The following is a 13,897-nucleotide window of genomic DNA, read 5'->3' as shown; positions in this document are numbered from 1 at the left end:
AAACAGCGCTGCTGGGGACGTGTTAAAAATATGATTACAAGGAAAATATTTCTGTGGAGTTTGATTCACCCGGGTTTTATTTTGTTTAATGCATTTCTCTGCATCACGGAGAACGGCTGGCTCCTCTGCAGTGGCATAGAGTACAGGCCACAGCAGGCGCCTGTCTCAACACTGGAACCCAGGAAGGGGACTCACCTGATTGTGGGTGGCAGGAGCTGGAGTGATTGTTGCACTGGCACGGCTGGCACCCCATGTCGCTGAAGCGGAAGAACCCCGGGTGGCACTCATCACACTTGTCTCCGTACACGCCCGTCTTACACACACACGCTCCGGAGCTGTGAAACAGAGCGGACAGCTGGTGAAACCTCAGCCTCATAACCCCTGGGCCTCATAACCCCTGGGCCTCATAACGCCTGGCCCTCATAACGCCTCAAAATGCCTGGCCCTCATTAAGCCTCAAAATGCCTGGGCCTCATAACGCCTGGCCCTCATTAAGCCTCAAAATGCTTGGGCCTCATTAAGCCTGGGCCTCATTACGCCTCAAAATGCCAGGCCCTCATTAAGCCTCAAAATGCCTGGGCCTCATTAAGCCTCAAAATGCCTGGGCCTCATTAAGCCTGGGCCTCATTACGCCTCAAAATGCCTGCGCCTCATAATGCCTAGGCCTCATTATGCCTGGGTCTCAATACGCCTGGGCCTCATAATGCCTCAAAATGCCTGGGCCTCATTACACCTCAAAATGCCTAGGCCTACCATAAAAGAACAGCCACTGGCAGTGTTGTCACAACAGTGAAATGGATGGAGGGCAGAAAGCTGACCTGAGCTGTGAAACTTTTCCTAGAACTGAATTCTAATTACGTGTTAGGAGTACAATTATACTCCCATTGTAATTCTGTAAGTGTAGGTCATTTTCACTGGAAGGCATATGCAGCAGGAAATACTACTATATGATTGCTGAGTGGTGAGGGGCGATAAAACACAATTGGAAGGGACTTTAATCATTTGAATAATTGACATTTCAAGTTTGGGCACATTTTGGCTTCACAGTAGATCATAACAGTGTTTGGCAATAGATAAACGAGCTGTGGATCAGGGATTCTTGGAAATCTGTATTTAATCATTTAAAAATATCTCAATTTAAAATAAGTATTTTGAAAGACCAGAGTGTCAGCTAGGCCGGTTAAAATGAGTAAAGAGACTAACTAATAAAATGCAACTAACTGTATATTGGTATTGAAGATGCTGTCCTTGTTCAATGGCAAACTCCAAGCAAAACCACAAGTGTGTACAATGGTTTTCCAAAGGTCAGCTTGGACCTTTGGAACAACCAGACACGCAGAGAATGTGGCAGGGACAATTAACAGACAACACAACACAAACAGATGCCTCACTGCCAGAGACTAAACACATTCTTTGTACATCACAGTGGAAATGACACGTTAACCCTCAGTTAGAGCGCACGCTGGCGGCGTGAACCATGTGTGCAGGATGACACGTTAACCTCAGTTAGAGCGCACGCTGGCGGCGTGAACCATGTGTGCAGGATGACACGTTAACCTCATTTAGAGCGCACACTGGCAGCGTGAACCATGTGTGCAGGATGACACGTTAACCACATTTAGAGCGCACGTTGGCGGCGTGAACCATGTGTGCAGGATGACATGTTAACCACATTTAGAGCGCACGTTGGCGGTGTGAACCATGTGTGCAGGATGACCCGTTAACCCTCGGTGCACCATGTTTATGACACATTAACCCTCGGTGCACCATGTTTATGACACATTAACCCTCGGTGCACCATGTTTATGACACGTTAACCCTCGGTGCACCATGTTTATGACACGTTAACCCTCGGCGCACCATGTTTATGACACGTTAACCCTCGGCGCACCATGTTTATGACACGTTAACCCTCGGCGCACCATGTTTATGACACGTTAACCCTCGGTGCACCATGTTTATGACACGTTAACCCTCGGCGCACCATGTTTATGACACGTTAACCCTCGGTGCACCATGTTTATGACACGTTAACCCTCGGTGCACCATGTTTATGACACATTAACCCTCGGTGCACCATGTTTATGACACGTTAACCCTCGGCGCACCATGTTTATGACACATTAACCCTCGGCGCACCATGTTTATGACACATTAACCCTCGGTGCACCATGTTTATGACACGTTAACCCTCGGTGCACCATGTTTATGACACGTTAACCCTCGGTGCACCATGTTTATGACAGGTTAACCCTCACAAGCCTGCTGGGCCGGTGTAGCACCGCCAAACTGCTTGAAATGCATCTGTGCAGAACCTAAACATTGCCAAGGTGACCAAGAGAAATGACCACCACCCTGTCACAGTCGCTACAGTCACCCAGAAGGAGTTAACAAAGCTGGTCGAGGACCACGTCACCTCCATCGCGCCCACCACCGCAAACCGGCTGTAATGGTCGAGGCATGGCGGTCAGGAGGTCCACTCAAGGGCGCTGCGAATGGGCTTAGCGCTGCCCGAGGGCAGATGGGGCGCGGGTCAATATGGCTGTGCTGATTTTCAAGAATCCAAGTAACCTGCATGATCCCGGTTCGACGAGACCAGCCGACACCTGAAACATGTTGATACAGAACATTTAACACTGACATTCCAACAGGATCCCTTCCAACGTAGCAAGACGGAAACACAAAGAGGCCAAACTTCCTCTTTCCCCTGAGCATTTCTAAAGCTCTTTGGATCTGGTGGGGGAGGGCACTTGAATTATTTCAGAAACAGGCAGCTTCTGAGATTTATTAGAGAATAACTGGTTTCAAACACATTTCAACTGATCGTAGGGTTGTTGTTAATTGCTTATTTATGCATCTTTTGCTTAATGTCATTTTTCTGATTTTCTCAGGAACACCATTTCTCAGGCTAAGCAAGAATGCAGTACATGGGATTCCTGGTTACCCTGGTTGGGCTTTGATGTCCAAAACACTGTGTGCTTGAATCACATTAAAACAGACAGGTCTCCTTTTAACTACTGGCAGAACTTTCTGTCACATAATTCAAATAAAACAAAATTAACCATGAACCCTTTCAATGCAACTTGGGAAATGGAACTTCATGAAACCTGTAGCTTTAAATTTTGATGCATAATCAAATGTCAAGTGAGCCGTACATCAAAGCTCTTAAAACATAGGCTACCTCTTCATTTTACAGATGGATTCATTTAGAATGTAATTTCATAATCTGCTTGATGTGAAATGATGTACTGCAATTTAGGTATGACTTATACTACAGATATTCAGAATTTAGGATCTATGACTGGTTGTGTAGACATTAAGGATCTAGGACTGATAATGTAGACATTTAGAATCTATAACTGGTAACGTAGACGGTTAGGACCTAGGACTGGTAATACAAACATTCAGGATATATACGACTGGTAATGTAGACACTTAGGATTGGTAATGTAAATACTTAAAATCCATGACTGGTAATGTACTGCATACATGGGCCAGTAATAATATTATACAGCTCATCATAAAACAATATGACCCAGAATGGTTGAGAAATCAAGGACATGCTATTTCTTCATTAAAAATATTCTCCTCAGTCCATATACACTCACCTAAAGGATTATTAGGAACACCATACTAATACTGTACACCATACATGACCCTCTTTCGCCTTCAGAACTGCCTTAATTCTACGTGGCATTGATTCAACAAGGTGCTGAAAGCATTCTTTAGAAAGGTTGGCCCATATTGATAGGATAGCATCTTGCAGTTGATGGAGATTTGTGGGATGCACATCCAGGGCACGAAGCTCCTCTTCCACCACATCCCAAAGATGCTCTATTGGGTTGAGATCTGGTGACTGTGGGGGCCATTTCAGTACAGTGAACTCATTATCATGTTCAAGAAACCAATTTGAAATGATTCGAGCTTTGTGACATGGTGCATTATCCTGCTGGAAGTAGCCATCAGAGGATGGGTACATGGTGGTCATAAAGGGATGGACATGGTCAGAAACAATGCTCAGGTAGGCCATGGCATTTAAACGATGCCCAATTGGCACTAAGGGGCCTAAAGTGTGCCAAGATAACATCACCCACACCATTACACCACCACCAGCCTGCACAGTGGTAACAAGGCATGATGGATCCATGTTCTCATTCTTGTTTACGTCAAATTCTGACTTTACCATCTGAATGTCACAACAGAAATCGAGACTCATCAGACCATGCAACATTCTTCCAGTCTTCAACGGTCCAATTTTGGTGAGCTCGTGCAAATTGTAGCCTCTTTTTCCTATTTGTAGTGGAGATGAGTGGTACCCGGTGGGTACTGTTGTAGCCCATCCGCCTCAAGGTTGTGCGTGTTGTGGCTTCACAAATGCTTTGCTGCATACCTCGGTTGTAACGAGTGGTTATTTCAGTCAAAGTTGCTCTTCTATCAGATTGAATCAGTCGGCCCATTCTCCTCTGACCTCTAGCATCAACAAGGCATTTTCGCCCACAGGACTGCCGCATACTGGATGTTTTTCCCTTTTCACACCAAATGGTTGTGCGTGAAAATCCCAGTAACTCAGCAGATTGTGAAATACTCAGACCGGCCCGTCTGGCACCAACAACCATGCCACGTTCAAAATTGCTTAAATCACCTTTCTTTCCCATTCTGACATTCAGTTTGGAGTTCAGGAGATTGTCTTGACCAGGACCACACCCCTAAATGCATTGAAGCAACTGCCATGTGATTAGTTGATTAGATAATTGCATTAATGAGAAATTGAACAGGTGTTCCTAATAATCCTTTAGGTGAGTGTACATAATTGAAAAAGCCTTTCAATTATGTACACACACAAAGGTTAGCTTTTAGGAGCCTGTGTGTCACTCTTTCTTTCAAAGGGTAGGCCTGATCAAAGGGTAGGCCGGGGGAAAAGGCCTGCCAGAGGTTGCACTACACAGACGTGGCAGCTATTGGACAGATATAATTTGGTTTGATGGCCTAAATGTCACACTATCTAATATACGTTCATTAAAAAAAAAAAGTGCATTCTCACAGGAAAAGTGCAGCTTTAATTGTTTTGCACTGTAAAGACAAATCCAGACCTGGGACAGGTGGGTGCCATTAGACATGAGGTAGGACAACAGTACTCCTGACATTGTAGGGTAATAACTGAATACCTCGAATCTCGGGAGTGCAATTGTATTACGGTTAGTCTCTGTCTTGTCCTCACATACAGAATATGTACCTGATCTACTGCGGTACCCACCCATTGAGATAGAAGGTTTCCCTCAGCTTAAGTACTGAAGGACCAGGATTGGGGTCACAGTTCAGAGTGAGCCAGACGAGCCTCCTGGGACTGTGTGTTTCCAGACTACCAGACTACATGAACCGCCTCCAGACAGCCTGTCCCCACATTTACCCCCTCACTTCACCAGACAAACACACATTAGACAACAAGTGTGCTCCGCTACTACAGACTCATGCATAAAAGACCACACACACACACAGTAGAGACTGATAATGCATTAGTAAAAGGATCATGAATTATGAATGAGGTGTCCTAGAGCGGAGAGAGACCCTCCTATTGAAGGAAAAGGACTGAGTTTTTTTTTTTAGTAACGATGGATTAAGATGCCAACGTGCAATGTTCTGGCCCGGTAGAAGTGGGTGGCTGTCACAGAACTAACGTCTTAATGGGCTGGGACGGCACACATGGACAGTTTTATAATCACTCTGTGAAGGTACAGCGCAGGGCTCTCCACACTGGCAGATAAAGTGTCGTGTTTTCCACAGACATTTTCCCCACCTTGCATTTGCCTCCAGCATCTGATTATAATACTGCAGGCTCTCCCCTCCAGACGTTTTAGCCACGGGCACATGCAGTTCATAGACCTGGGGTTACTCGGGCTGAAATACCTTTAGGTATCCATGGAGTCTGTTTTGTTCAGCTCGCCACTCAGATTATTAGTGCAGGTCTGCTGCTGTGTTTTCTCGGTCATGTAAAACATGGAGAGCAGCCGGGATATAAGGGGGAAGTGTGCGGCAGAGCATAATGTGTGTCGCAGTGATAATGTAAACAGGTGTGAAGTAGCCAACGGTGGAGGATAATGTGTGTCGCGGTAATAATGTAAACAGATGTGAAGTAGCCAACGGTGGAGGATAATGCGCATCGCGGTGATAATGTAAACAGGTGTGAAGTAGCCAGCGGTGGAGGATAATGTGTGTTGCGGTGATTATGTAAACAGATGAGAAGTAGCCAACGGTGGAGGATAATGTTCCAGTTCCGACACCCACACAGGCCTTAGCTGGCGCGCAATATTGCCCCGCAAGATACCTCATTGCAATGTGGTGGGGAAAGGAGGTGGTGGGGGCACACCGCATTTTAATGCATCTCGGGCATAATCCCCCCAAAAAACCGGCAGAGCCACAACTCACTCCATCCTATCCCCACAGACGCAATGGGGGTTATGGTTTCCATGGTAACAACGGTGTGACCAGCACCCAGGGTGGGGATGGGGGGGTGGGGGGGGGCAGGTACCGGGAGAAACTGTATCTTCAGATTCAGCAACGGACACAAATACATATACATACATACATATATATATACACACACACACACACACGTGGGTGATGTGGCCAATGTCCAGCAATGTGTTTTCGTTAATAAAGCTGGAGGAGCAGATTGGACAGACAAAGGGATGACTTACAAAGCCGCCTCCCACTTCGTGATCACCGCCATAGGAGATAAATCTGACGTAACTCCCAGCTCTCCATATGTGTTTTATTATTATCACCACGGTGGTCCAAGAGCTGAGAGGCTTACGGAGCAATCTGTTCGGCATCAGATGTGCAATTTTAACATGATAGTTATAAAGCATTCATGGCAATTTACCTTATGACAGGCACTGGTAGTTGGTCCTTTTCTACAGTCTTGACGGCCAAATGAACGCCGTGAAGATAAAATGGCCCTATTTTTTTCTTCCTCACCCACTCATCAAAAATTCACTGAGGTTTCAAGAGTAAGACAATGAAAGTATGTATTTGCTATGATATGAGAATAATTACGCTGTTTGTCCCTGCATTATTGATGAAAGCTGTCAGAAACATCCTCTCTCATGAAGAATGTATTCAAGTGTGTTCAACGACGCCAGGAGCCTCTACACCAGCCACAGACACAGTGAGGTATAACTAATGATTGATGTCCAAGGAGCGGACAAGCAGCTGGCACGTAACCAACCTACTCACTTGGACAGGAATCGGACAACCCTGAAATTAAATGGACTGCTTTGAAAGCAGAGGACTGAAAGTATCCAGGAGTAAAAGGATACGGGCCGGTTCTTTTCATTATTCACATCAGGTCTTGCAAACCCACAGCACCAGGAGTCAAACAGAGAAAGGAGATGCCCACATATTGAAGGCCACCAGGGGAATAACATACCTGAGACAGCTCTTCTCTACCAGTCATTTTCTAAGAAATATGATTCAAACAGGTAATACGCAAGGCTGCAAGACTATGACAATGAAAAACAGATTTGTCCAGGAAACATTATTTCCAATCCAGCGGCATGAATCTGAACAAGAGGGGCTTTGTAACAAACCATGTGACCCAGAAAGGCTAAGGGTTTTGGCCTTTAAATGTTAACAGCATATTCACCAACGCAGCAGAGCTTCGGTGAAAGAACACAAAAGTAGTCTGTCAGCAGGCGGGGGGGAAGGGGGGGAATAAATGCTCGTCCCACTACTGAAATGTACACCCCCAGATCCACTGGACTGCATAATTGACACTGCATTCGGTAGCAGACAGGAAGACTTGCTCTCCAACCGGCCACTGCAGACGTAGCCGAGTGTCTGGGGTGGCCGGCGGCTTCCGGGACAGTTGCTGTAACAGCGGCACACTGGATGGGGATGAACTTGACGTATGGCTGACGTATTGAGCGGTGCCAGTTGGTTTCCATTAGCCAGAGTGGCCGAGGGGCTGAGGTTTGTCAGGGCCTCAGACAGGAGTACGGGGGTTGAGGGGCAGGACATGGGGATGAGTGGAGACGTGGCCCGGTGGGTGCCAGAGAGACATTAACGCGGACTTATTGATCGGGTCCCCCGTTAACGGAGAATGAAGGCAGCGAGGGGGGAAATGCCAGTGTCCCTTTGTGGGGTCATTTACAAAATGATTGAAAATGAAATCGTTTTCTATTTAAAGTGTTGGTCCCATGTTTCATGATGCCGAAATAAAAGACACCCGAAAATGGAAACAAACACCGTAAGACAATTTGCCTCAAATTCGTTGTCTTATTAACAAAAAAAGCATGATCATTACACGGGTGCACCTTGTTCTAGTTCATGATCATTACACGGGTGCACCTTGTTCTAGTTCATGATCATTACACGGGTGCACCTTGTTCTAGTTCATGATCATTACACGGGTGCACCTTGTTCTAGTTCATGATCATTACACGGGTGCACCTTGTTCTAGTTCATGATCATTACACGGGTGCACCTTGTTCTAGTTCATGATCATTACACGGGTGCACCTTGTTCTAGTTCATGATCATTACACAGGTGCACCTTGTTCTAAGGACAGTCAACAGCTACACAAAAAGCTTTTTTTAAATACATTTTTATACATTTTGGCATTTTATACCTTATTATACAGGAAAGGGATGAAGACCAGAGAAGGAAATGCATTAGGTCGAATTCGACCCACTGCACCAGAACGTGCACTCAGGGCAGCGGGGGAGATCGAAGAAATCCCCCACCATCGTTGCTTGCCGGCTTGTAGCCACTATTTGCAAAACTTAAGTTTTGAAAGCCAAAACCAGTCTGGAGCCACTGGTAGCAATACATGTTGACCTAGTACACACTGTGGTGCAACTGGGAGTTGGAAATCATAATAAGTGTTAGCTAAACATGTGCTGTGTATATAGTCACTTTTCAGGAGGATAAATATAGCAGGCCCACAACGTACACAAACCAAACTGAGTCACATACAAATATAACTTAGTATATTCTCTATTTGAGAAGCCAACATAAAGGCCCAGAGAATTCAGATAAGCCCTTCAGTTTTCGCCCCCAACTCTTTTTGTGTCCACTACGCTCTGGCAAAGCATCCTATACATTATACCTGAATTTTATTGAAACGTTTGAGACCGGCTTGTGAGTCTGTGGTACTTCAAAGAGAAATGGCCTGCTCAGGGATCAGTTTCTGGTGTGAAAGGGGCTGATATGGAGTGTCTGACAGGGATGAGTGGAGTTTTTTTGCACAGGATGTGCAGAATCAGACACCTACAAACTACACTCACCTAAAGGATTATTAGGAACACCATACTAATACTGTGTTTGACCCCCTTTCGCCTTCAGAACTGCCTTAATTCTACGTGGCATTGATTCAACAAGGTGCTGAAAGCATTCTTTAGAAATGTTGGCCCATATTGATAGGATAGCATCTTGCAGTTGATGGAGATTTGTGGGATGCACAACCAGGGCATGAAGCTCCTGTTCCACCACATCCCAAAGATGCTCTATTGGGTTGGGATCTGGTGACTGTGGGGGCCATTTCAGTACAGTGAACTCATTGTCATGTTCAAGAAACCAATTTGAAATGATTCAAGCTTTGTGACATGGTGCATTATCCTGTTGAAAGTAGCCATCAGTGGATGGGTACATGGTGGTCATAAAGGGATGGACATGGTCAGAAACAATGCTCAGGTAGGCCGTGGCATTTAAACAATGCCCAATTGGCACTAAGGGGCCTAAAGTGTGCCAAGAAAACATCCCCCACACCATTACACCACCACCACCAGCCTGCACAGTGGTAACAAGGCATGATGGATCCATGTTCTCATTCCGTTTACGCCAAATTCTGACTCTAGCATCTGAATGTCTCAACAGAAATCGAGACTCATCAGACCAGGCAACATTTTTCCAGTCTTCAACTGTCCAATTTTGGTGAGCTCGTGCAAATTGTAGCCTCTTTTTCCTATTTGTAGTGGAGATGAGTGGTACCCGGTGGGGTCTTCTGCTGTTGTAGCCCATCCACCTCAAGGTTGTGCGTGTTGTGGCTTCACAAATGCTTTGCTGCATACCTCGGTTGTAACGAGTGGTTATTTCAGTCAAAGTTGCTCTTCTATCAGCTTGAATCAGTCGGCCCATTCTCCTCTGACCTCTAGCATCAACAAGGCATTTTCGCCCACAGGACTGCCGCATACTGGATGTTTTTCCCTTTTCACACCATTCTTTGTAAACCCTAGAAATGGTTGTGCGTGAAAATCCCAGTAACTGAGCAGATTGTGAAATACTCAGACCGGCCCGTCTGGCACCAACAACTATGCCACGCTCAAAATTGCTTAAATCACCTTTCTTTCCCATTCTGACATCCAGTTTGGAGTTCAGGAGATTGTCTTGACCAGGACCACACCCCTAAATGCATTGAAGCAACTGCCATGTGATTGGTTGATTAGATAATTGCATTAATGAGAAATTGAACAGGTGTTCCTAATAATCCTTTAGGTGAGTGTATATTCATACTGAAGTGTGTCCTTGGAAGTGTGTGCGCGCGGCATAGAACGGGTTGCCCGTGGAACACACAGAGCTGTTGGCAGCAGGCTTGGATCGTGTCCAGCAGCCACAACACACCCAGCACAGGCCATCCACTGCCGGGACACAGGTGATTAAACACCGCCAACCTTCTCGCTGAAACTTCACAAGACCAAGTTTGAGTTTTGTGTTCATTTCGATAGTAGTCAGGATTAGCAGGATTTGTTTTAGTCTAAAGGTACCATATGCAAAATGTCCACCAACACAACCAAGATCCCAACTACAACAAACGCTACTATCCATTTTACAGCAATAGACTGATATACATATTTGGTTTTTGACAACTGAATTTTTTTAAATAAATCTGCTACTTATAACATCCCTGAAGCGCCCACCGATATACCCCCTCATGTTTAATTTACCTGAGAATACATTCAATGCCCTGCTTTGAATTGCAAATCACACACATTGCCAGTAGAGGTTAAGTATCAGGCAAATTTGCGTACAAATACTATTTAAAATCTTTCAAATACTTTAAGCATATGCTTTAGCCTACCAGGAATGCCAATTTAAGAGAGGCTTTCACATCTTCGACTATTCCATTCGTTCTATTAAATCAGACAAACTCAATAAAGCACGGATTAAATATTTGAAATAATTTCCAATAGTACTTGAATCCAGGTTGGAAGTCACCGTGTGTGCCTGATCCAAGCCATTTATCAGAACTGCCAGGCGGGATAAGCCGCTGAGGCACTTAACATTGGCCCGCATCTGGGAGGACAAATCTGGCCACCGCAAATACCTCCAACTTCAAGAGAATATTTACATTTCAAGCCATTTAAAAAATATTTTCAATAGAGAGCAATGCTCCACAGGATCGCCTTATATTTGACGTATATGTTTGGACGGATGACTAAGAGTTTCCTTATGGAAAAATAATCCCAAATGACATCCCACACACACACACACACACACACACACATCTCTGAAGTCATGAATGCCATTCCCACTGCCTTGAAACGTTGCTTTGGTGAGGTCTGAACTCCAAGATTGGGGCTTAGACCATCTTTTCCTTAAATCTCACATCCTTCATAATCAGTAGTTATATCAACGCCACTGAAATGGCATTGCCGACCAGCCAGACCACTTAACAAATAAAATCTACGCAAACATGGGAACATCCATTTCAGAGCAATATCCAGCCTTAATCTGATTACTGTCTAAACAAAAGGTAAATAAAAAAAAAATGTATACAATCTCAATCCCCTCAGGTTTATTGGATTTATTTATGGGATAGAAAAGTATTAACAACCATTCAACCACTAAATCCCTAACAGAGGATAATTTTAAGACCAACCCAAACCAAACTGGAATGAAGACTGGTCAATTGCCTCTTTGTATGTGTTTCAACTCGGTTTCCACTCTGTTAATACTTGAAATTGTCTCCCTGCATGCATACCACTTATTTTTGTCCTTTTTTCTATATCCTTGGTTTAAAACTGTAGGCTTGACCGTTTCTCTACATTAACAGAAGCACAGGACTAATTAGCTGTAGTCACTAGGCTTCACAGTGAAACGTGTCTGAATCACCATGGCTCTCTAGCCATTGTCATGGCACAGCAAGGGACACAGACAGACTGAATAGAGGTGCAACATGGAGCCCCCCCCCCATGAGCCTCACTGTAAGTAGCCCCCGCAGGCGGATTTTGACATCCTTCATCTGGCCATAATGACGTTCTAGTTGACACGATTAGCAGCCGTGACGGGAAGCTGCAATATTGAGAGTGTGACAGTTGCCCCCCCCCCCCCCCCCATATGAGAGGCCCCGCTGCTCAGCCTGTGAGTAAAGACTGTGCCGAGCCTTTCCTCCCCAGGCAGAAACAGTGCGCTGGTCTGTTGTCCACTTCAGCGTGCCCTTTGTGTCACCTTCTTTCATCTTCCCCCAATCGAAAACTGAACACAGCTTTATTTTCTCCCCCTTTTATTTATTTTTTAGGGGGGAGAACATCATTCCATCATTTCTGACCACCGCCCGTCTCCATTATACCCCCTCCCCATTAAACCCACATCTAAGCTCCCACTTTGCGCTTTCTTATTCTCCTTCACAGAATGGATGTTTGTTTTTCCCCTCTAACCAGCAGGCTACGACGGTTCCCCTTTTAAAAAAGGAACAGTGACTTGTTCTTCGAGTGGCAGCGTTAGAGTTAGGTTCACAGGAAGTGGAATTTAGCAACGAGGTTAATTTGATTTCAATTCAGACAATTTGGTAAAACAAACAGGCAGACATTTGGACCGTGCTGGCTAAAATGCCATCCTACTCAAAACAAACAGAAACTATTCAAATATGGAGTGAAGAACGGCTACTTAGAAAAACGTCTGAAAAGCATCAGTCAGTTTCACACGCCATTTCTCAATTTTCTATCCTGCCTGATTGCCTCCCTCTCCTGGATATGGTTTTGAAATAAACACAGGGATAAATATTGAGTAACAGCCTCATTGTTTGACAATATTAACAGAAGGGCTCAGAGTAAAATGGCATGCAAGGCAAACCAGTTCACAGACACAAGTCTGACAGTCTAGTGAGCTAACAACTGATTTTAACGAAGCCAAGTGTCACTTTCAAGCCAATAATTCCTTTAAAACTAGTCAACCCTGGACATTCACGGGAGGTCTTTAGAGGTAAACCACCGGGTCCAGTCACAAAACCATTCGAATAATAGAATATTTAAATCCCATTTCATGCAGCCTTAACCATAACATATTTGGTTGTGAATACACCAGCAGTGTTTAGAGGTTGCAGCGCCTGCCTGTATCTGGGGAAATTCCTCCCCTTGACTTCAGCGTCCCTCCCATGTTCCCTGGGCTTTTGACTCATGAAAACGCTTTCTGAACTGTGAAACTAAGTAGCGGGGGAACCATGATCATTCGTATGACAAAGCCATAAGAGAGGAAGGAACTGTTAAAAATCTAAACAGAATGCGCTAATTAAAGACATCCTTTGAACCGTTGAAGCAGCTCATTATTCTCTAATGAAGATACCGATCAAAGATTTTCACCACTCAAACCACTGGCCTTTAAATCATAAAGGTACGAACGCAGTAAGCAAAAAATTAAGTTGAGAGCCATGGGCCCAATGGGTTAAACTGCTATCAATTTAACAGGTTAGTTATTCCCACACTCCCAGAGACACAGCATTTTTCACAGTGCTATGTCAACCTAAGCTGTATTGTGCTGGCTTGGACAATTCAACATTGGCCTTTTCCAGAAGAAACCTCCCCAGCGTCTACAATGCACAGCCAAGCTGGCACGTACTGGTCGGCCGTACCGGCGCCAAAACTCAAACTCCCACATACGTAGGCTATTATGTCCAGAAATAAGA

The 13,897-nt window shown here is 44.9% G+C and overlaps 1 protein-coding gene across 1 annotated transcript in view; it reads right to left on the bottom strand.

The window, feature by feature from the left end:
* Positions 1-13,897, bottom strand: part of si:dkey-220k22.1 (multiple epidermal growth factor-like domains protein 9) — a 63,465-nt gene that overhangs the window by 21,937 nt on the left and 27,631 nt on the right. The window contains exon 3 of the mRNA XM_010865502.5: positions 196-335. Within this exon, the coding sequence (XP_010863804.1) occupies positions 196-335 (140 nt within the window). The remainder of the gene's footprint in view (positions 1-195; positions 336-13,897) is intronic.

Source organism: Esox lucius, chromosome 14 (genome assembly GCF_011004845.1).
Source record: "Esox lucius isolate fEsoLuc1 chromosome 14, fEsoLuc1.pri, whole genome shotgun sequence".
Lineage (NCBI taxonomy): Eukaryota > Metazoa > Chordata > Actinopteri > Esociformes > Esocidae > Esox > Esox lucius.
Note: the sequence above shows the minus strand (reverse complement) of the source record. Positions and strands in the feature narration are given on the sequence as shown.